The 24,260-nt window shown below is 33.7% G+C and overlaps 1 protein-coding gene across 2 annotated transcripts in view; it reads left to right on the plus strand.

Moving 5' to 3' along the window:
- Positions 1-24,260, plus strand: part of BMP2K (BMP2 inducible kinase) — a 118,892-nt gene that overhangs the window by 58,690 nt on the left and 35,942 nt on the right. For both annotated transcript variants that reach the window (XM_074345937.1, XM_074345945.1), the window contains exons 5-10: positions 1,993-2,114; positions 4,259-4,340; positions 8,068-8,200; positions 18,007-18,110; positions 19,580-19,659; positions 23,691-23,851. In XM_074345937.1, coding sequence (XP_074202038.1) covers positions 1,993-2,114; positions 4,259-4,340; positions 8,068-8,200; positions 18,007-18,110; positions 19,580-19,659; positions 23,691-23,851 — 682 coding nt within the window. The remainder of the gene's footprint in view (positions 1-1,992; positions 2,115-4,258; positions 4,341-8,067; positions 8,201-18,006; positions 18,111-19,579; positions 19,660-23,690; positions 23,852-24,260) is intronic.

The raw sequence follows: 24,260 nt of genomic DNA on the forward strand, positions 1-24,260 counted from the left end.
GCTCCATGTGGGCAGGGACTTTGCTCTTTTGTAGTGAGGTATCCAAGCATTTGGAACAGTGCCTGGCACATAGCAGGGTCTCAGTAAACATTTAATGAATGAATGAATCCCAATTCTGACTAATTATACAAAATTTATGAAAAGAGCTAATAAAATGTTCTTAAGATACAAGAGAATAGAGGATGTCACTTAGAATATAGGTTGTTCTAAATGTCCATCAACAGATGTTTGGATAAAGACACACACACACACACACACACACACATACACACACACACAGGAATACTACTCAGCAATAAAAAAGAATGAAATAATACCATTTTCAGCAACATGGATGGACTTAGAGATTATTATACTAAGAGAAAAGTCAGAAAGAGATAAATACCATATTACTTATGTGGAATCTAAAGTATGATACAAATGAACTTATTTACAAAACAGAAACAGACTCACAGAGATAGAAAACAAAAGGGAAAGGGGGTGGGGGAAAGATAAATTAGGAGTTTAGGATTAGCAGATACAAACTACTATATATAAAATAAATAAACAACAAGTTCCTATTACTGAATGACATAGGGAATTCTAATCGATATCCTATAATAAAACCATAAGGGAAAAGAATATGGAAAAGAATGTATGTATGTATAACTGAATCACTATGCTGTACACCAGAAACTAACACTACATTATAAATCAACTATACTTCAGTAAAAATTTTTAAAAAATCTTAAAAAAGAATGTAAGTTGTTAACAATGAAAGCATCATCTAGGGAAACCTAAGGTAAAAGGATACAAGTCAAGGGAAGCTTGAAATGCATGACTGCAGATCTCTGTCCCTTAATTTGGATAACCTATATAGTTCATTTCAGTTCTTTTGAATATGTAACTTCTACATTCTCCCTAATAATTTGGTCTGATTTTTTTGTGCTGTTGTAGCTCATTAACTTTTTTAATGTAAAGTTGATGTCTTCAACTGAATCTTCTTGATTTTAAAACAAAAAAGACATTGAACTGCATAATTTTGTATAGACCCATACTTCATATACTTAGTTCTTTTTACATGTGTAAATTTATGCAAACGTATGTTTATTTTAAGTAGATTTCTTATATAAGCATTTTATGCAAATCTTTTAAAAGTAGGCTAAAATGCAATAAAGAAGAAAAATGATAAAGAAACTATGATATGAGTATTTTGGTAGTGTAGAGAATCACTCATTCAGGAAAAACTATTGTGAAAAAAGTTAATAATAATACTATCTTTTATCCTGCACTTACCTTATTTTGGTTACTGTTCTAAGCTCTTTACATGTTTTAGTTCATTCAGTTTTTACAACCATTCCATGTAATAAATATTATTTCCCCCATTTTATAGGTAAGGAAACTAAAGCACAAAAGTGGTTAAGCAAATTGTCCCAGGGTACATATGCTAGTAAGTGGCAGAGTTGGACTGTGAACCCAGACTCTACTGTTCTAGAAACTGTGCACATAATTTTATTTAAGTTTCTACAATTCTGATCTCTAAGTTAAGGCATAAAGTCAATCCGTGTTTTTCAGTGTAGCATATTAGATAAAAGTGGAATTAGGAGTCAATCAGAAGTAGAATTGTAATGGGTTTTGTTACTTTTCTACAGATAAGCTGAAGTGTTAGGAGAAGAATAAAGGTATAGTGTAGACTCTGACTGCTGTTAGTTCTTCTCTTTCATAGAAACGGTTTCAGAGAGGACTTAGGGTTTCTTGGCCCTTGCAAAAATCGTCCTGGGATGGGAGAAGCACTTCTTTGGGCTTAGTAAGAGAAATAGTAGCTATAGTAAGGTATATTTTTGGTTTGAATTATTTCCCCTTTCTTACAATTTGAGGTATCTTCTATCTTTCTCTCTCTTCTCTCTCTCCACATGGCACAAGCTCTTTAGTGTTTATTGAGTAAAAACATTGTTGTAAAAAGGTAATTTTCACCTTGAAAATACTACTAATTACTGCTTTTCTTTTCTGAAGGTAGAAAATATTTTGTTGAACGATGATGGAAACTATGTACTTTGTGACTTTGGCAGTGCCACAAATAAATTTCTTAATCCTCAAAAAGATGGAGTTAATACAGTAGAAGAAGAAATTAAAAAGTAAGTGTCTGTCTTTATTGCACTTCATCTCGTGGGAATTTTAGTTAACTTGAGTCTGTGACCAGCCCAGCTAATATAAATTTAGGTATTCCGTTTATAGATCTCTTTAAGATATTTCTGTGCCATAGACACCGATTAGCTTATGTCTCATTGAGTTCAATAGGAAATGCATTTTACCATGGAAACAAAATTTTCATCTACATTGTAAACAAATTTATCAAGAAGTTTGTTAAATAAGCTATAGTAATTAGTGGAATCATTAAAGGGAGTTTTAGGTTCTTGTTGAGTTCAGTTAAACATCTTTGTTTTATTGATACTGAGGATTTGTGCTTGTTAGGAAAAAATTAAATTATTTAAAAACATGTAGGCTTTTACTTCATATTTAACATTAAGAAGATTAACCTATTAATTAATGCATTGAAAACTATGTGGAAAACTTGTTACTTTATAATAATGTATTAGAAGACTCTTCAGTAGAAATAGAACTCATATGTGCCTTCTGTTTTTTTAATCTTGTACTTTCCATGGTTGCTAGAGTGCTATAGGGACCGTCCCTGACTTTTCTGTTTTCTAGTTTTAGAAAATAGTACTATTGTAATTCTTCGATTACTTAATAAAATGATACAGAATGTAGAAAGATCTGTCAGAATAGGAATTTCTAAATAGTTGCCTTTTTAAAGTTGTTTTTCTTCATTTCCTCACAAATTCACAATTGTTTAAGACTGTCTAGAAGCTTTCATTTGAACTGCAACATGTGTTTTGAAATAGCTCAAACAGAACTGATCTTACTCTGGCCCACTTGTACCAAACTGTGGTTTTCTAGACTTACGTGTTTCCACTCAGGATATGATGATTATGTTAGATTCCGTAAAAACAAACTCCTTAGTAAACATACAAATGTCCTGAAGAAAACCAGAACAATGAATTATTAAATTGGCTTTTTGTGAATATATGTAGGTACATATAATCTTAAAAGTTATTGGATTATGGTATATAATGGCTGCTATAGGATTCTGCTCAAGCATCTCTGACTTGTTGGAAGCTTCATTTCTTGCTGTTAAGATCTGAAGTACAGTTAAGTAAGGTTCAGCAGAATTTTACAGTAGCGATGAATGCAAGCTCATGTGTTCCTGTGCTTTGTGGCTCAATTGAGGAGAAAATGCTCTAACCATTTATTCAGCTAACAGGTGTTTATTCAGGGCCTGCAATGTAGTGGGCACTGTTGTTGGCACTGCAGTATATAGCAGTGAACAGAAAAAAGTCCTGCTCTCATGCAGTTTATATACTGGTGTCTTAGATCACTCTTCTACTGTAGTATCATTCAGAATGCCTCACCAATCAGGGTAATTTGGAAAAAGTAAGATGGTAGAATGTTGAACTTCAAGATACTTCGTGTAAAATAAAACGTATCAACACTCAAAATGAATCTTAAATTATGCCATAATATGGGAGCTCCTTCGATATCTAATAATTTCTGCCAGGAAATTGAGCACAACTTAATTCAGATATTTTGTTCATATTGGATTTGGAGTTTTTATACTGGTAAATATTTATCCATAGTATCTTCTAATTCCAAATTGCTTGTGCCATCAGTTTCAGAAGTGTACTTAATTAGTGTAGTTAGAATTACGGCAACTAGGTTACTTGTAAAACAATTACAAAAACAAACCTAAAGGAGATCTACTACCATGTGTAAGGAATTATGCTAGAGTCTATAAAAACAAACTGCTTAGTAAACATATAAACTAATTTTTTGAGAGGGTAGAAGCTTTACTTTTAAATTAATAGACCAAAATATTTTGATAAGGATATTTTTATAGTCAAATTGTATCTTTCATATAAGAAATTCAAGGAAAACTATGTTTCCAATATGTTGTCTTTATTGAAAATTTTTCTATTAAAAATTCATTTTTTATATTATTAGAGATGCTGTTGTACTTGTTGAATAAAAATGTGTATAGATGCTTTGTATTGTTTAATCCTTGATGGACTTTTAATGAACTTTTAAAATAGTATTATTTCTTTATAATGTTATTGAACCTAAAGGTTTTTTATCGTACTTTATGTAGAAACAATGTAGTATCTGTCTTTTTTTTTTTTTTTTTTTTTTATATCTCCACTCCATTTTACTTATTTACTGCCAGGTATACAACTCTGTCATACAGAGCCCCCGAAATGATCAACCTTTATGGAGGGAAACCTATCACCACCAAGGCTGATATCTGGGTAAGGCCAAGAAAGGCTGACATTTTCACTAACCAAATTAAAAAAAGAAACTGAGTTCAATTGATTATTTTCCCCTTGCCCCCACAAAGTATTTCCTATTGAGTAGAAGACAGTGGTGGATAGAAGAAAAATAATAGCACATTTTATCTTCTTAATCCTGAGATGGAAGGCTTAGGTATAAAAAAAAAGCAAATAAGGGATTTCCAGATAATCTAACTTTTTTAACAGCTTTTTTTTTTTTTTTTAGAATTTAGATTATATATGATGGTTAACTTTTTTTTTGATTGGAGTGCAGTTTTGGTTGATCACAGTATGGAAAAGCTGGACACAACTCTTAAGTAATAATGCTGATAATTTTCTGGAGTTTTTAGGATCTTTTTAATGGAAACTAACTTGAGTAAAACTTTTTCAAACTTATAAGCATATCATTGACTAACCTCTATATATTGAGGTTCTTTATCATTTAGTATATAAATCTGGGTTGGACTATTGAGATAGATAATGTCTTTATATAGTTGAACTTTATGTTAGAGTGTTAATACCTTTTTAAAAGTTACTTCATGAGTAAAATATGTTTTGGCTATATTTAATAAACTAGCAGGAAACTCTGTTTAAAATGTGAATTCATTTAAATTCAACAAGTAGTCAACCATATCTACTACTAGTGACCATATGAGGTATAGAGGAAAAATATTCCTTTTAAAATAGTTTTGGATTTTACGAGAACAGTCATGTTTATTTTGTTTTTTAAGCATACTGTTTAGAAAGTATTCGAGCATAATATGTGAAACCAAATGAATATCTCCTCGGTGCTCCTCACCTGGCCTTCTATTATGGAGGTTGGGATACCAGAGATTCTTGCAAGATAATTAAAAAAAAAGGATTTATAATATCTTTTCATCTGTTTATATAATATACCCTTTTTCACCAGTGACTCTTAAATCTTGTGTTAGTGTACGTAATTGAATCAAACCATGAATAAGTTTGATTTAGTTAATTTGATACTGCTTATAGATCACCAGCTGGTATGACTCAAATTCATTTTGCTCTCCTTAGCACTAACATTTGACTCATTAAATAGCTTACAGCAAATGGCTTACAGTATAATGTAGAAAGCAAATTCAATTGGATCTTAATTTATAAAATAAAGGTATTAGAAAAGGTGATTGTGGAAGTCTTTTCTGGCCTAATTTTGTGACTAATGTTGAAATCCATATTACCTAAAAGTATTTCAACAGCAGAGGAAGCAACAGACATCATAGCTTGACTGCTGTTTTGAAATCAAGGGTTGATTAAAAAAAAAAAAAAAAAAAAACCTTGGTCTCTAAGCACGATTGATTGTTGTTATCCAATATCTTAACAGAAAGCAGGGAATCTCTTGTTGTTGTTCATTTTTCACAAGGCTTAGAATGCATGCCAGGCAGCATACTAAATTGTCAGCATTAAGTTTAAAATTTATATCGTTCACAGATTAGTGTATGGGGCAGTATTTCTATAATAGGTAACTGCGTATAGCTGTGGGATGACAGATACTCAAAGATAAAAAAGCCAGAAAAATAATCAGAAAACAGAATCTATGTTTATATTGTTACCAGAGATAGAATTTTAATTTCCATGATGCCATTTTCATGCTTGTCTTAGCTCAGGTGAAATGCTGCAACATTTTAGGTGTGACTTCAAGAATATCCAGAAAAAAATTCAATTCATATTGGTTAAGTATTATATTTCTGATCTTATTTCAAGATAATGCTGATTCAGATAGTTACAATATTGAGGTTAAAGTGTTCATTTAGCATATATATTTTGGGAAAAAAATTGTTTTTTGCTTTGAAGTTTCCATTGTAGGTTGTTTTTATCCTGAGAAATAGCATGCTGATTTTATTGAGCATTAGGAAATTCAGTGAGAGGTGCTTCATGTTACCTTTCAGTGAGGAAAACTGAAGATAGCGATACTCAGCCTTCAAAATGAGGTCATTTGCTCCCCCCTGTTTCTTGAACGGTTCTCATTGTATCAAATGGATAAAGAGGGAAATGCCTTTGGTGTGAAAAAATTAGGACACCTCATTGTGTTCACATTATGTGAAGCAGAGTATTTTAGATTTATGTTTTTTAAGTATACTGGCATTGCTATCTAAAATTGTTGTCTGGGAACTCCCACAACATTTACTCTAACAAAAGACACATTACTAAAGGTTTGATTGACAAGATAAAACCGGCTAAAATGCAGACCTCTTTTTCCTAACTGTCATGTGCGCAGAAGAAAGGTGTAATTTAATGCAGATATTACACCATTAATAATACAGTTTTTAGTGCTGTTAAGGAAGCCTTATGCTCAATTTGCTGCACAAATGCTGAAAATATCTTTCTTATATAAAAAAGCATCAAAAATTTTTAAGCCACATTGAATTGGTTATTTCTATTCAGAATCTTTACAGTTTTGTTAGTTATATAGTAAATAACTAAGTAATGATTTTGAACTAATACATTGAAATTTCTAGAGTCTTTAAACTTTTTTCATTGGAAGTCTGTTATAATATTGAAGATAATGTTTTATAAATTAATATTGTTAAACTCACAAAGGTGTTTCTGCCTATTGTAATCTTCATAGTAGTTATAAAGCTAGTGTATTTGTTAATTAGGTTTGCTAAGTTGATGTGTGGAGAAAATCCAACAGAAGAATGCTGATTTTCTAAATTTTAGATTGCCCAAATTTCAGTATTGCTGATGTAATTGTGTAGTAACTATTGGATAATTTTATACCATCTGTTTAGAATTAGAAATGCTCTTTATACTCTTAAGGCTTGTAGGTGACTTCTTGTGACAATATGATTTCTTGAGCAAAAATCACTTTTTATTACTGCTTCTCAGGTTTGAGCTATTAGCAGCTTAGCTAAATATTTCCTATGCTACTTTTCCAGATGCAAGTTGTGTTTTAGGGTGTTTTGTCTTCATTGTCAGCAAGTAGATTTGCTGGTGCTGTGATGTTTATGAATCCATGCAAGTGAAGCAGACAGAGCCCTCCCCTTTTGAATTTTATATAGATTACCCAGGTACAAATATGATTAGTATAATGTAGAATAAAAATTATAGGATTATACACAGAAATATAAAACTATTTTTATACTATGAAATAATGACATGTACTTACGAATGATCAGTGAAAATGTATTGATGGTTGTCTGATAAATATAACTGTGCTGGCTAACTCATATTTGGAATTTCAGGAATTTAAGACATGCTTTATAGTGAAGTTTTAAAAAGATGCTTCTAACATTGTAAAATGATTATAAATCAATAAAAAATGTTAAAAAAAAAAGATGCTTCTAGGAGGAACCTTGTGCTTACTTTATTGGTTATTATAAGCTAGTTATGTACTAAATATATATTTTCCTTGTGGAAGAAATGAAAGTGTAATTTTTTCCCCAGAAGGAACCAACCACTTTTAGTTTTAATTATACCATTCATGATCTAGAGTTCGATGATAACCTTAATTCAGCCAACTAGCTACAGATGTGATAGAAAAATATGGGAATGATACAGTTAAGTGTCTTTTAAAAAATTAAGCACATTAATTTGTTTCAACTTAAGTTGAAAGGATTGAAAAGAAACATAAGGCTTTTGGTTTTTTTAAATAATATATTAAGTTTTTGATTGTGGCTTATTTTTGGGTCTTGTGGTTAAGTTGATACTTGAGCTCTGATGATATTCATGCTTCTTTGTTTTACAGGCACTAGGATGTTTACTGTATAAACTTTGTTTCTTCACTCTTCCTTTTGGTGAGAGTCAGGTTGCCATCTGTGATGGCAGCTTCACCATCCCAGACAATTCTCGTTACTCCCATAACATACATTGCTTAATAAGTAAGTACTTGGAAAATTTATGAAAAAATTGTAAGATACTGTACTTAACGGCTTGCTGTTTCCATTCCTTTTCTTTTTTAAAAGATTTAATTTTTTATTGAAGTGTAGTTGATTCACAATGTTTCAGGTGTACAGCCAAGTGATTCAGTTACACATATACATACATACATATAATATACACACATATTAAACCTAGTCTTTTAATTTTATGTTATAATTTTGTGAAACTATAGTGAAGAAATACATTTAAAAAGATATTTATAAGGCTTTTATAGAAATGAGAGCTGCCTAATTACTGATTAGTACATGGGCATTTTTAAACTCTAGATAAGCTTTTATAGAACATAGATATTATATAATTAGTGAAACTGGAATTTCTGGAAAAACTTACACCATAACATTTAATTATTCAGTCTTTGTACTTTTGAAGTTTAAATATACAGATCTATTGCTTCTTCAGATCAAAGTATTGACAATCTTAGATTGAAGTTTATATTGCCACCCTTTTCAATATTTATTCTGTATTGATTATAAAATTGGAAAGCCCCCTAAGTGTAGTATCAGAAAGAATAATCCTGTGGGCCTTTGATTCCAAAAGAATACTTCAGTATTCCTTCCAAACTCCTTTGAGAGTTTTTCCTTTCCTTTTGATAGATATTATAATTTAATTTTTTATATATGCTCATGGTAAAATTTCTGAAAAAGATGATTTGGGGGAGGGGGAGGACCATTAGATATTAAACTATGTTAGCAAGCTGCAATATTTAAATAGCACTGCTCAGTACTGTTTTAATTAAAGTGTTTCTAGCATTGCTATGTTTTCTCCATTTTAAACATCCTCTGTCATAGCCTCCAGCCACAGAGATCAATGCAGTAGAAAAGAAGGTCAGTCGAAATATATTTGAGGTTTTGTATGATAAAGATGACAATTCAATTTAGTGGGGAAAACAGATGGAAATGCAAAAGTTTATTATCTATGTGTAGACAAAAAAATAAGGCTGAATCTCTACCTTGAACATTATACTAAAATTTCAGATAAATCAGAGACTTAAATGTGAAAAATAAAATGTAAATATACTTGAAGAAAATAGATATAAATTCACTTATAACACTGGAATAGGTAATATATAAACTAGGCTTTTAATCTCAGGAGCTAGAAAAAAAAAGATGAATCCATTAATATATAAATTTAAACCATTGAAAGTCCCTTCAAACCATGAACCCTAGCATAGAGTCAAATGATAAATGGGAAAAAAAATTTGTTACACACTTGACAAATGGCTATCTTTTGTAGTTTATGAAGCTCAAAAAGAAAAGGGCAAACACTCCAAAAGAAAAATAGTCAAAAGAAGATGGAGCATAAAAGGATATCTAGCCTCACTTTGCAAATTTACTTAAAGCACAGTCTTTTTACATCTGTAATGTGGATTTGCTCATCCTGTTGGAAATTAGAGAGTTATGTCAGTTGAACACAAAAATTACACTGCCTCATGTGAAATGTTTTTCCTAGGCAAGGGGAAGCAGAGTAATGGAGTGGGGAAGATGATGGTATAACTTGCAGGGAAAGGAAATAGCCCCGAGCTTGGCTGCTGCACTGCCAGCACGAAGACGTTCAACTGTAATTGGAGGACATTGAATATGGTGCTTGTACCTGGGGATTTTCTTCCCAGAGAGTGCTACCTGTCAGTATTTGTGTGGCTCTCTACTAGTGGATGGCCCCCTGAATGTCATCTCCGTTGTCTCAGAGTTGTACCTTTATCTTTATTGATTGAGAGCCTCCTAACCTTGTTTTGATGTGTTTTTATGCCCTTGTGGCAGCTTTCAGCCAAATTAAGCTACCTGCCTGGGGAGTCCAAGTTACCTTCCCAGGTGCCAATGACTGTTCTTGTCAGTGTGCTAGTGACAGAGCTGTATGGTTTTTCATTGGTTTGTCCCAACTCTCTTTTCCCCATGAGCCCTGTTACTTTTAGCCTGCCATTTTGCAGAATGTGAATTTTTTTTTAAAGAGCAAACCTACCTTTAGAATATATTTGCATAAACATCAGACCCATAAGCTGCTCTTATCCAGCTGCTTTCTTCCTTCATTGTCCAAAATCTAGGACATCAAAAGCATGAAAGAACTCTGATCAAGGGGAATGCTCAAAAAGTGGATTGAGGGATTTACTTTGGCTGTTGAGTGTTCTGGCTAATTGAAGTTTAGAAGGTTATCCATGTGGATATTTATTGAAGCCCTTTGTTGTAAATCATTGTAACTGTGACACTATTATGCTGTTAAGTATAACATTTTAATCACAGTTAGGCTGATGATTTTTATTGAGGATCTTGCAGTGTCTTAGAAACTTAGTATTCTCATTGGACAGTATTGTATGAGAGACTGGGCAGTAAATATACCCTGACTCGTGATTTAATTTGCTTATAGTAATAAGATCTTTTGTTCTTGTGTTAGGTTTTTCTTTCCCCCTTCTCTGTATGTGTGTGTGTGGGTATGTGTTTGTATATAATGGGAAGGTGGGAAAGCTAAACAACTGCTGATAACTTCAGGATCTAACTGGGCTCTAGTTCACTGATGCTTTACAGGGCATCGCATGCTTGCTTTACTTGTTGATAAATGTACAGATTTTAGTTTTTATCAATGTTAGTATAAATTCAACCGTGTGTTAATGTCTTTGAACTTACCTCTGAGAGCTAAGCAGAAATGGAAAAACAAGGTTGAATAAAATAAAAGCCTTCAAGTAAATGTTGGTATTTTATCTCCTGTCATAGGGCCTTTGTGGATTTTACTTTTTAGATATTATCTTGAGTAGTAAAAACTTAACAATATAGAGATTTTTGAAAACCAGAACATACTTATCTGTAATGTAATATTTTTTAGGAAACATTTAGATTCTTTGCAGTTTTATTCTTTGCATTTTTCACATGTGACCTTGCCTGTTTCCCACCATTTAATTTAGGTTTCTGTATCCACTTTTGTAATAAAGTAATTGGTGATTTACATTGCTTTCAAATAAATCCTACCTTCAGAAAACCAGAGGTTGCATACCTGTGTGCATAGTTTTTGAAAGTGAAACTTTTTATTGGCAGTTATCTATTCATGCAGTGTAGTTGCTCCCACATTTATATATGAGATAAAGCATTAAAAAGACATATCTTTTTAGTCTTAATAGTTTCTCTAATGCTGCTTGCATCTATTTTATGTGACTCAAGATTTTGGAGAATGAAATAGCTTTGCTTAACCTTTGTTAAAACTACATGGTTTGTGGTTATATAAGTATTTGAATGCAGTTTTGATTATCACCAGTTTGGTCAAGGGTATTATTACCTACTGTCCATAATGTTCAGTTTATTAATTTTCTGCAGACTTTTCTTCTTAAAAGTAGCAATTATTTAGAATTTTTCTTATTAGCTTCTGTTAACTTTTTCAATAGACAAGTAAGTAATGGAGGTGGATGGTGGTGGACAGTGAGGAGAGAAGCACTTTACATTTATGGGCCTAAGAGTTGAACTGGAGAACGTTCAGAGGAGAATGAGAAGCATAACTAACAGGAATACCAAAGAGTTATGATGAGTGAACAGAAGGCTGGCTGCTTCACCTTGCTTTTAGCTTCTGTCATGGTGGTTAAGGAAGTACATTGTGGAGATTAAGAATCAGGCCTCTGGTGCCAAAGGGCCTGGACTTGCATCTCCCTTGTCCCTTAGTTGGTACAGAATGTTGGGCAGCTCCATTTACTTCAGTTTTATTTCTAAAATGAGCATATTAAAATTACCTCCCTCTTAGGGTTATTGTGAAAATAAAATGAATTATGAAAAAAGCTTCTTAGCGTGTCTAAGTACTTGGTGAGAGACGGCCTTTAATGCTGCCATCATTACTTCTGCAGTAACTACCACCACTACTGATGTCTTTCTTCTTCTTCCTGAGCTAGCCTGATTTCTGATTTTCTGGGTGAAGGTCAGGGCATCTACTGTCAGATACTCATTAGGATGTACTTTCCCTGCAGAGATTTCTTTGGATACCTTGAAGCCAAACTTGAATTTTCAGGTTAATGGTGTATATCAAAGATTTGCCAGAAGTTATCATATATTCCAGAGCATACTGTTAAGTGTAACTACTAAGATTATTTTTCTCACCTCTAAATAGTGATTCATACTGAACAACGGAGAAGACTTTGTTTTGTTTTGTCTTTTTGCTTTGGGTCTGCTGACTTACTGTTGCTTTATGGTTCTATGTCCTAGATCTTAGCAGCTCTTCTATTAGGTTTAAATATTTACGTATTTAATTGAAATATAATTGACGTATAACATTACATAGTTTCAGGTGTGCAGTGAAATGATTTGATGTAATATTGTGAAATAATCACCACAGTAGGTCTAGTAAACATCTATCACCTCACATAGTTACACATTGTTTTCCCTTGTGATGAGAACTCTTAAGATCTACTGTCTTAGCAACTTTGAAATATACAATATACAATACAGTATGATTAGCTGTAGTCATCATGCTGTACATTACATCCCTGGGACTTACTTATTTTATAACTGGAAGTTTGTTACCTTTCGAGCACCTACACCTGTTTTGCCCATCCAACACCTCCTACCTCTCACAACCACCAGTCTGTTCTCTGTATCTGTATGTTTTGTTTTTTTAAGTAGATCAGTTGGTATTTGTCCTTCTCTGTCTGACTTATTTCACTTAGTATACTGTCCTCATGTTCATTCATGGTGTAAAAATAGGAAGATTTCCTTCTCTTTTAATGGCTGAATAATATTCGTGTGTGTGTGTGTGTGTGTGTGTGTGTGTGTGTGTGTGTGTGTGTCTGTCTGTCTGTCTGTCTGTCTGTCTGTCACTGTGTGTGTATGTATTTTTCACATTTTATTTATCCATTCATCCATTGATGGACACTTAGGTTGCTTCCATGTCTTGGCTACTATAAATAATGCTTCAGTGAACATGAGGGTATAGATATCTTTCTGAGTTTGTGCTTTTATTTCCTTCAGATACATACTCAGAAGTAGACTTGATGGGTTATATGTTTTCCATAGTGGCTGCGCCAATTTTCATTCCCACCAGTAGTGCACATGGATTCCCTTTTTTCCGTATCCTACCAATACTTGTTTTTCTTGTCTTTATGATAGTAAATAAATTTACTTTAATACCTGTTTTCTTTGGGAAACCGGGAACTTGTTTGCTTGTTTGTATTCACTGAAAATTTATTATGGAAGTTAAAAAATATTTAGAAATACAAGCAGAAAAGTGCAGTGGATTATCATGTACCTGCTGCCCAGCTTCAGTTATTATCAGCTCGTGGCCCATCTTGTTTCATTTACGCCCTCATCCACTATATCCTATATATATGTATTTTTAAATCTCGGACATTTTAATGTAGTTTTGAAAAGAAATCAGAGTTTAAGATAGGGTTTCCCTGGAGGTTTTCAGTCCTTGGCTCTTGGGGTTACCACTTGGGGAGGTGTAGAGAGAGGGCTGTGATCAATAACTTCTAGGAACAGCTACCAGAACTATCCCAGATAGACTATCCTGGCATATTAATAGTGCCACTTAGTCTTTTAGTTATGATTGAACGTGTTTATTATTAGCTGTTGAATTTGGTTTGACTTCAATAGTTTATGGAATAAGGTCTATAGAATACATACGCCTAACATACAAGTTTTCTGTAATACTCTTCATAGGTCCACAGACAAATATAACACGTTAATGCTCGAAGTATTTATGGTTACAAAATTAGAGTGGGTATTCTCTTTTCAGGCAAATTACTATAATTGTGGTAACTGGAAGTCTGTGGGAGACAAAAGATGTCTTTGTGGAAGGAAAAAATTTTAAAAGTTTTTAAGCAGGAACGTTGTTTTGAGACTTCTGTCCAAAGTATTTTCCTAATAATTTTGTTGAAACGTTAGATTAGAGGTGCTGGTTTAACTTTTACTTAGGCCCAGGCATGGGCCCATCCTTTTATGTAACTTGAATGGGAACTACTTCACTTAATTTTTGGTGTGAGTTCTTGATGAAGCCGTGTTTAACATGGCCCCTGCTGAGCTGCGCCTTAGCTGCTCTTTGTGTTGGAATGTGCATGGATGTCGCAAAACCAGAATAAGCGTAATTAGTTCAGCTGCCTTGGACACAAGTGGTTTTTAATCAGTTGGAAATACTGTGGTGGTTTAATCATATACAACCGTCAATGTTGAGGCTGTTTTGTGTTCTCAGGTTGTATTAGTGCGTTTGTGTCAATAGAAAGAATCACACAGTTGGGAGGAGCAGAGAAATACCCTTGTGTTTCTATGTGGCCAACTTCTTAAAAGTCGGTTTTATATTTGTAGTAGAACAAGGTCAGTGGGAATGGTCTTGATGATTCGCGTGATCCTTCTAAGTTGAGAAAACAAGGGTGTATTCTAGCTTCTCTGCCTTTTTTAAAACTTAAATCACTTGATTCACTTTTGGATGAATTAGACTCACATATTCCTTGATTCTTCCACTTAAGAGTGTATTTTTGTAGGTGATACTGTTTTATTGTCATGAAGTAGGAGTTAATAAAACACTAAACTTAACGTTTAATTATTGTGAGAGAAAATGGCTTTGGGTCACCTCCTTAAAAACTGAAGTTGTCATTATTGGAGGATATGCTTCAGTATTTAGCTGGGTTGGAACTGATACCGTTACACTCCAGGTTACATGATTCAGTAATCTAAGAGTACATTTTGCAATGCATTCTTTTGGAGAGTTTGGGAAATTACATTATTAAGTGCTTTAATGATGTCTCATTGAATTGTTTCCTTTTCCTTTTAAGTGGCTGATAATATTAAATGTAAAATATTCAGAGATAAAAATGTAGCTGTGTCCTACTGTGGGTTACTGCTTCTTCATATTTTGAATTTAGAACCAAAGCAGAGATAGGGCACAGGATCGCATCAGATAAAATGACAAAATAAGTACTGATAAAGCGGATTGCAAAACAGAATTTGGATCTGAAGCCAAATGGGCCTGTTAATGTATATTCAACTCCCAAATATACTCACATCCAGTCATAGACAATGCCGGAAAGCCATAGACTTCTTCCACAGAAGCAGGCCACTTGCAAAACGTGGTTCTGCAGAGAACACACATGTCCTGAGAATAAACTGTTCTGAAAGAAAGCAGCAGAGATGGACACCTGTGGGTGCTTATTTTTTTCTAGTCTAAATTAGACAAATCACTGTCTTTCCTTGGAGAGGAATGCACTATAGTAACAGAGGTCGCTAGCACAGTGGTTTTTAAAACTACTTGACTGTGATCCGTAATAAAAAATACATTTTAGTGATGACCTGGTACATACACGCACACACATGTGAAACAAATGTCTTGAAACTTTGCTTATACTTACGGTATAATGCACTGTAATATTTTCTGTTCTACTTTATTAAAATAAATGCTAGTCATGACCTTTTAGGCAGATTTTATGCCACATAAATGGGGTCAGTACAGTCAGACAAACTAAACTGCTCCCGGAAAATGTCTTCCCACGTGGAAACACGTGCCAGGGTAGTTAGAAGTCTTTTTGTTTCCTTACAAGATGATATCAATTCTACCCACAGCCTGGTTACCTAATCATTAGGGGATGTTGTGCTATTCTTAACTTGAGAGAGAGAATTACCTCTACAGATGTCGATCAGAGAACATAAAATCTCAAATTTTTCATTTCCCTTCAATGCTTCTCATCTACTATAAAAGGAAAAAAGTATAGCATTACCTGAAGAATCATTCTCTTCCTGTCTAGACACTTCAAAAGCTTTTCCTAGATTAAGCCAGGCCAGAGAAGTGGATCTTCGTCCTGCAGTATTCTCTGCTCCTGTAGAATTTCTTCTACTGAGCTGCATGTAGGTGGTATGTCACTGGTCCACATGGAAGGAGTGTGTAAGACCCGACCCTGTGTTACTGATTGTGATTCCTTAAGGATATTTTTCACTCAGAGTGAGCCATCTTTAGAAAGATGCAAAGGAGAATGGACTCTGCTTTCAGCATCAGGAATAGTGCTTTTTCTTAGCACCTGGTTTGTCTTTGCATTAAGGACACTGTGATTAACGTAATGGATCATGTCACCCTACTTGTGTTGATGGCAAGAAAGCAGAGTGCTCAATTTTTGGCGTGCGTTTTTAAGACCAAACATATGCGATTTCTTTACTGACATCGTTACCCAGGTTTTTGTTTTGTTTTATTTTTCCTTAGCCACTATTTTTCATTGGTCTTAATTTTCTCACATATTTAAAAAATCTTATAGTTTTGCATGTCACTTTAAGTCCTGTGGAGGAATACATATTTATAATTAGCTACCGGTGAAATTAGATTTTAAAGACCAAATAAACTTAATTGTTAGAAAAGTAGAATTTTAAGTTTGTGACTTTGATAAAGTTTTTGTGATTTGTTTGATTTTTGAAAATTAAATGAATAAGTGTTTGTTGTTAAAAGCCTGTTTAAATTTATGCCTATATCATGTACTGTTGTTCCTTTTAACACATTGAATATTTGTTGGTATCAAGATAAAATACGATTCTGGAGGATAAAACAAATCTTGTCGATTTCTCAAATCTTTTCTGGAGTGAGGTTGAATATAAACCAATAAACATTAGAATTCAGTGTTTTGAGTTATTTCCATCTAACAATGGTGATAAAATAATAAGTCAATTTTATGAGTGATATATGTTAGCTTTTTAAAATATATAAAATCAAGTGACATGCAGAACATAATAAAACTGAGTTCAGAATCTCCAAAGTAAATTTTTAAGTTTGTGTTTAGTGTCACTTGCCAAACAACCATGTTCTTAACCAAATTAATTTATCGTGCTGTTGGAGATGTATTACACAGTGTTTGTTCAAATATTACTTGAGTTTGAAAGGCGGATTTAATTCATTTTGGTTTATAATTTTAATTTAGCTGTTTATATACCTTGATATCTCTGTATGTAATTTTATTAGGAAATTTCAGAATATTATCTGATTCATACTGTAAATTTTACATTGCAAATAGGTTTAAAATTATTTGAATATGATAAGAACTTAGAGTTAATCAGTGAAGCAGAATTAGATCATGGAGAATATCTTAACAAAATATGGATTTTTCAGTTATAGATGGAGTATAAATGTCAACCTTCTTGTAAAATGTAAATTAACAAGTTATCCAAGAAATAGACAAATGGTAGTGGTCATTTTGGTTAGAAAAAAGGTCAGGCCTCTCAAGCAACAAGGTTGATCTGAAATCTGTTTGTAATAGAACCGTAAAACTATGCCTGTGCTTCTGAACATGCTGTGCATAGCATGTCGAAGTATGGAACTGCGATGAGTATTGCTAGCATCACTGTGGGAAGAAAGCATGTTTTAGGAAGGTTATAGTGCCAGTCTTATACTATTTTACTAAATAGATTATAATGCATGCAATTTAGTCTTTTCTTAATGATTCAGGTGCACTTAAGTACTAGCATTTTAGGTAATAGTGAAAATAAGGACCCCTACTGTGGCTTTGGAACTTTCTTGAATAATTACGCAGTATTTACTAAACTCACTTTTTTTGTGTGTCATATCTCAGAAGAATATTCATATTTATCATTTATATTTCTAATGCAGAACTCTTCTAGGACTGATTTGTCTCTTTAAAGTTGGTATATAAGATAATAATTTTTATATTTTGTATAAATGTTAACAAAGTTTGCTGGAATCATCGCTGATCTTGGAATGGAAAAAAGTATATATGTGTATATTTTACTCTTTTAATGTGCCCCTAATTGCTTCTGTGTTCAATGAAACTTCTTAACATTTTAATCTATTTTTGCAGGGTTCATGCTTGAACCAGATCCAGAGCGTAGGCCTGATATATTTCAAGTGTCCTATTTTGCATTTAAATTTGCCAAAAAGGATTGTCCTGTCTCCAACATAAATGTAAGTAGTTTTTCAAGTAGGATATGAATTTATAGTCTTATTTTTATCATTTGTGAATATGTGTGTGTGTGTGTGTGTGTATACACACTTGTTGCTTGTTTCATGACAGGTGGTCTAATAGTATGTTTGTGATTAGTATTTTTGATACAAAGTCACAGTTGCCAAACTGTGCCCTGTGGTGCTCTGGGGAGCTACAGTGGATGAGGGGGTACTGCAGGATATTTTGCATCTTTGAGAGAAACACCGCAACATTTGTCTAACATAGCACAAACTACTATTATACATTTGTTGGGTCTAACTACTAAAAAAACAGGACTTTTAGATTTGGGGGAAGGTAGGGCCAGGGGTGTCATGAAAAATTACTGAACTATTAAGCACTTTGCAAACTGAGAAAGTATGGCTACCTTGGCTCAAAGAGCATAGGCATTGTAAATGGAGAGAACCAGGTTCAGTTCTGTCTTCATCAGTGACTGATTTTATATATTTTGGAAAGTTACTTATTGTCTGTTTCTTTTTCTGTAAAACAGGGATAGTAATTATGAGGATTAGAAATAATGAATATAAAACCTGGTGTCTAGTCCAGGGAAGATAATGAGTTGGTAATTGCTAAACCCATTCAAAGGCTTTGAATTGTATCCAGTGTCTGCACACTGTACTTAACTATGTTGGATTAACAGTATATGGCAAGTCTCTGCTAATTTTAATAAAAGTCTGGAAAAGTCACTGATTTTAAGCCATTCTCAACTTTGTGAAGATGATTCTGGCCTGACTTATATTCTTAAGAGTTTCCTTTGTGTACAACGTAATCTACCCCACTAAGAAAAAAGAGGGAAGTTGGTACCTTTTTGTTTTTTGAAGTTCTTACTATGTCAGTGTAATGCATTCTTAGTTAAATCTGGAAGTCATTACTAACACTTCTAGTAATGAAGTAGCTTTATTTGACATTTGCCTGGATTTTTAGCTTTTCACTCAGCAAATGTTTAATGAGTCCTTATTGTAAGCCAAATGTATAGAGTGTAAACAGATGAGTGAAGCCTCTGCTCTTGTTTCTAGTCTTGACAAGCAGGGTTGTGAAAATCACCTGCAGTGTGTAAAACAGCTCCTTACTCAGGTGCTTGGTCTTCGCTTCTTTTTCTAAAGTGTGGAATACTCATTGATTTACAAGTGTAATATAATCCTTTATACCCAGGGTTCACCCATTTGTAAAGTGGGTATAATGATAAGGTTCTGTTTATTTCCCAAGGGTTTCTGTGGAACACAAATGTGAAAGTGACATTTGTGTAATACGCAGTGACATTTGCAGATTAGATCTGGCAAATAAATGTGAACAATTTATAGGTCTGAGGTGAAAGAAATAGTATTTCACAGTCAGGACTTTTAAAGTTTAAGAATATATCTGTAGTGTTTAAATAAAGCTTTCTGTGATTGAAATGAAAACTAAAATGAAAATGTTTATTTTTTCTTCCAAGAATTCTTCTATTCCTTCAACTCTTCCTGAACCGATGACGGCTAGTGAAGCAGCTTCTAGGAAAAGCCAAATAAAAGCCAGGTAGGCAAAGCTATGCTGAAATTTGAAAAGGCATTTTTTAAAAAAGGGCAGTTCTCATTTTTAATCCTAGCAAGTGTCATTGATTAAATACGCTCTTCACCCACAAAAAGTGTTGTGTTCCTTATTGCATGTGGTATGGAGCTTAGACAGCAAGTTCAAAATAAGCTTTTTTTTTTTGTATTAGATAACAGGGTTTGACATCAATCTCCCTTGAACTGTTCTGTCTCAGCAGTCACAAAGTGATTGTGTAACTGGTGATGTTACATTGGGTCATTTTACTTGGGGGGAGGTTGTCTTTATTTCATCACATGGCAACTAATTTATGAAATTTTATGTTTTGCTTGATAGCCAGTATGACTTTTTTAACTTATGGAAAGAAAAAAATATCTTTGTATAATTTGTATGAATGGTATAGTGGTAATACTTTTAAGACTGATAAAGAGATTATAATATTTTAAATAATTTTTATTATTTACTACATTAGTATTTGATACAAATTACACAGGTTAAGTCCTAAATCTGACAAATGATTGAATTAATGACTAATTTTTTTTTTTTGAAAGAGTCTAAAAGTTAATAAACTAAGGACTATGTTTTAGATAATCAGACAGGTGTAATATTACATTTGGGGAGATTTCTTGGTCACAGTTCTTTTGTATTATATTTTACTTACGTAGAGTATTTTATTTGATATAAAATACATAAAATATATTTGTCATACATTAGTTATATGCAAGATGTAAATACTGAGAACACAAAGAAGCAGCAGAGTTTATTTTCAGGGAGTTCACATTTTAATGAAGATAGACCAGTGAACAATTACAGCTTCATAGGTATCAGACCACTCAGTGGAGGAGGGGAAAGACTGGGGGTAGAGGAAGCAGGCGCGTGGGAAGAATCCCCTCCCTGAGGGTGGGGGTTGCTGAGCTCCTCCTTGAAGGACGAGCAGTCAAGTCACTTGGAACGAGGGGGAGTGAGCCTGCAGCAGGCAGGCATTTCAAGCAAGAACAGCCTTTGGGAACCTGCAAGGCTGGGTTTGATAAGGGGATGTTCTACGGGAGTGGTGGGAAATGACTTGAACAGAATGCCAGTCAGGGCAACTTGGTTTATATGGCATGCTGAGAAATTTGGATTTTGGCCGTTAGGCCAGTGAATTTTCACCTTGTAGTCACTTCTGCTGTTTGGGACTTGGTTGTAAGATGTGTTACAAATATTCTATTATTTGCAAATTGTTGAAAAATCACTTGGGAATGACTTAGTTTTAAAAAAAAAATATGGTGTTGCTCTAAGAAATATTATTCTTCACTTGAATTTAAAATATTCGTTTGAGTAAAAGTCGAAGGAGTAAAGTTACATCTGACTTGCAGGAATTCCAGGGTGACTGACAGTCTGTCTTATCTGTTGACACAGCCGTGCAATCGTAGGACTTGGCAGCAGCATTTTATTGTTACTTGTGTTTTCAAATAATTATTGTGTCAATGATTAAATCTTTAAGAAAATAGGCATAGATTTTTAAAAAGCATGAGTCAACTGAATAAGGATGATGTTTTGAATATCATTTCACCATGACACAAGTTTTAGCCATATAATTATAAGCAGATGAAATAATGAAATAGTTAACTAAAATTCACAGTGCTAGTCATAGTATGTTAAGTCTATACATTATGTGTATTAAAAATAGGGTTTGTTGGTGCTTATTGATCAATAATATAAATTTAGTTTTTATTGATAGTATCAGTAAAGTACTTGGAAAATTTTTAAATGTTAAAAAGTTGTTAATCTTTTTTTTTTTTTATGTATAAGGCATATTTCCAGAGGGGAAATGGAGACATCTCTAAGTAGCTAGTATCATTATTTACATGTTTTAAAGCTTTTATGAGTATTATCTGCCTGCCCTACCCTTCAATCTGTGGCACTTTTGCTTTACTTCTTAAAAGCTCCCTACCTCCTTCCCCAGATTTACATCTGCTCTCCGGACTGTTAAACACACGAAACTTATGTGACTTTATCTTAAAGATGGGAGGGTTGAGAATCACTGTCCTGGCAGAAGGAAACAGTGAAGAATTTTAAGAGAGAGTTTGTAGTTTAGGAAGATTGTTCAGGTGATTGTGAGGGAGAAAGAAAAGAAAGGAAGAAGGAAAAACAGCTCTGGGTCTGCTGTAATAGTGCATATGAGGCTGCGTGGCTCCGAGTAACAGTAGTTACTCGGTCTTTCATTTTAGTTAAGTTTGTATCTTCACTTTGCCTAATCTGTCCAGGCATTTTCTTCCCATTTCTTCACACAGACTGCGTAGTTCCTTTCACTGTCTGATGGAATCATACTCATCTTTCATCTTCAGTTCTCACCTGAGCCTTCCCTAGCTGAGTTAGGTTAAAGGTAGAATTACTCCTCTATGAAACAATTGCCAGTGCTGGCTTGGTGTTGATTATTTTTACTGTTTTATGTTTTATTATATTTTCATAAACATCTGCCATATCTTCGTAGGTAGACTGTAACTTTGAAGGATGGATACTTCGCTGTATTTGCTGGATATCAGTAATAATTGCATAATAGATATTCGTACATTAGCAAAATAAATCAGGAAACAGTAGACTAAACAAAGTCTGCAGAATTCTAATATGCTTTCTAGAGGTTTGCTGTGCTCGTGTGTGTTGTGACTCCTCTATAGAGTGATTTAGAACAGGGACGAGGCCGGGTAAGGTCTGGCCTATACTTCCCACTTAATAAAGAATGGATAGACAAATAGAAATATTGTGTGTAATATTTTCCACAGTTTACTTGAGCTTGGAGGATACAGCATTGGTTTTAGTGCCCACATCCATAATTTGAACTCAATAAATACTTGATTAGGTTAAATTAGAGGTAATTGGTTATATGTATACATGATCTTTTATTGCCTTTTAGTTCAGTTTTCATATGACTTGTACCATCTCCGTCCCATATAAAACATAAATGTTTTTGTTTTTAGAAAACAGTACACACACAATGTATTTCTGACTTTCCAAAATCTTTTCATTCAATTTCACTTCTTGTCTTTCTTAGAAAGATAGGTGTTGACAGGGCTCCCTCTTGTGGTATCTGCAGATACAGGCAAGAACTGTAGATCTGTGCAGTTAACAATGGACAGGACTTTGTCTAAATGCAGCAGATGTGTGCTTGATAAAGCATGTGTATGCAAAAATGTTAAGTGTCAGATCATTTGAAAATGTGCTAAGGAACCTTAGTAAAGAGACTGCATTGCATTCCTTTTGAATAGTGAACATAGACCCTATTAAAGTATTTGAGTATTTGGAATTTATAGAAAGCAGGGTTCATAAATATGTAAGTGTAAGATTTTTTCCTGGCTTTTTTTTTTTTGAAAGAAAAGAAAATATCTGTATCTTCTCAAATTATATGTAGTGTCTCTTGCTTTTAAAACTATGTTTACACTTGACCACTCCCATCTGTGGCCTAAACTAAGAACTAGTGGGAAAAGTTTTATATAATTTCCATTCACTGTTTTAAGTAAAGCAAAGTTAAAGATCCAGCAAGTTGAATGTGAGTTGGTAGCTCCACCTTTTAATAGTTTTGGCTTCTTGCGTGTTACGCACCCTAGGATGTGATCTTTTCTTTCTTAGGCTGAGAGTCTAAGCTAAGGGAGACGGTTATTGTTGCTTCTTGTTTTTATTTCTCTGACTGGTTTAGAAAGCTGGCTCTCGATTTTGCCCAAAACCTTATCGAGAAGGCTTCTGTTTGTTTCCTTTATTTTATCTCCTTAAGAGCAATCCTCTACTATTTTCCTGCCAGCCTCAGTGGCTGACTGTGAATGATAGCATACCGGCTTGAGGAAACTGGTTAGGTTTATTTTTATTTACTTTCCTATCTTCATTAAACATTTAATGTTTGAAAAGGAGACTTAGGAAGAAGCCAAGAGGGCTAACATGGTCATTAATAATAATAAATAGGCATCTGTTGAAATAGATGCTTTATAAAACCAGTAATTTAGAAGTAATCCCAGTATTTGAAATGAAATGTGTTTTTTTTCTCGTAGAATAACAGATACCATTGGACCAACAGAAACCTCAATTGCACCAAGACAAAGACCAAAGGCCAATTCCACTACTGCCACTCCCAGTGTGCTGACCATTCAAAGTTCAGCAACCCCTGTTAAAGTCCCTGCTCCTGGTGAATTTGGTAACCACAGACCAAAAGGTAACACGCCCTGCCAACCTCATCCCCTTTGTAGTTAACTTAAACAAACCTTTTATGGCTTGATTTCCGAGCAATGTTAATTATTAGTGTTGTGGAGCAGATATATCACATCTGCTTTAAGAAACAAAGCTGCTGATGTCTGATAAACTCAACAAATTGTTTTCCTGAAGTTGTCAGCAAAGGAAAGTTACTGGCAATATGAAAGTGTGGTCCGAAAAGCTTACAATTTGCTTACCCCTAAAGTCATCAACTAGTGGGGTTTGAGGCTGATAATAAAGTTCAGGAGCATAGAAAATTCTATATTGTATTGGAAAGGAGGAATTTGAAACTCTGGCCTTTCAAAGTTTTAATGTTAAAATGTTTCATTTAAAATGTTTTAAATTAGGATACACTAATGGTTAAAAGCCCA

This window comes from Camelus bactrianus, chromosome 2 (genome assembly GCF_048773025.1).
Source record: "Camelus bactrianus isolate YW-2024 breed Bactrian camel chromosome 2, ASM4877302v1, whole genome shotgun sequence".
Lineage (NCBI taxonomy): Eukaryota > Metazoa > Chordata > Mammalia > Artiodactyla > Camelidae > Camelus > Camelus bactrianus.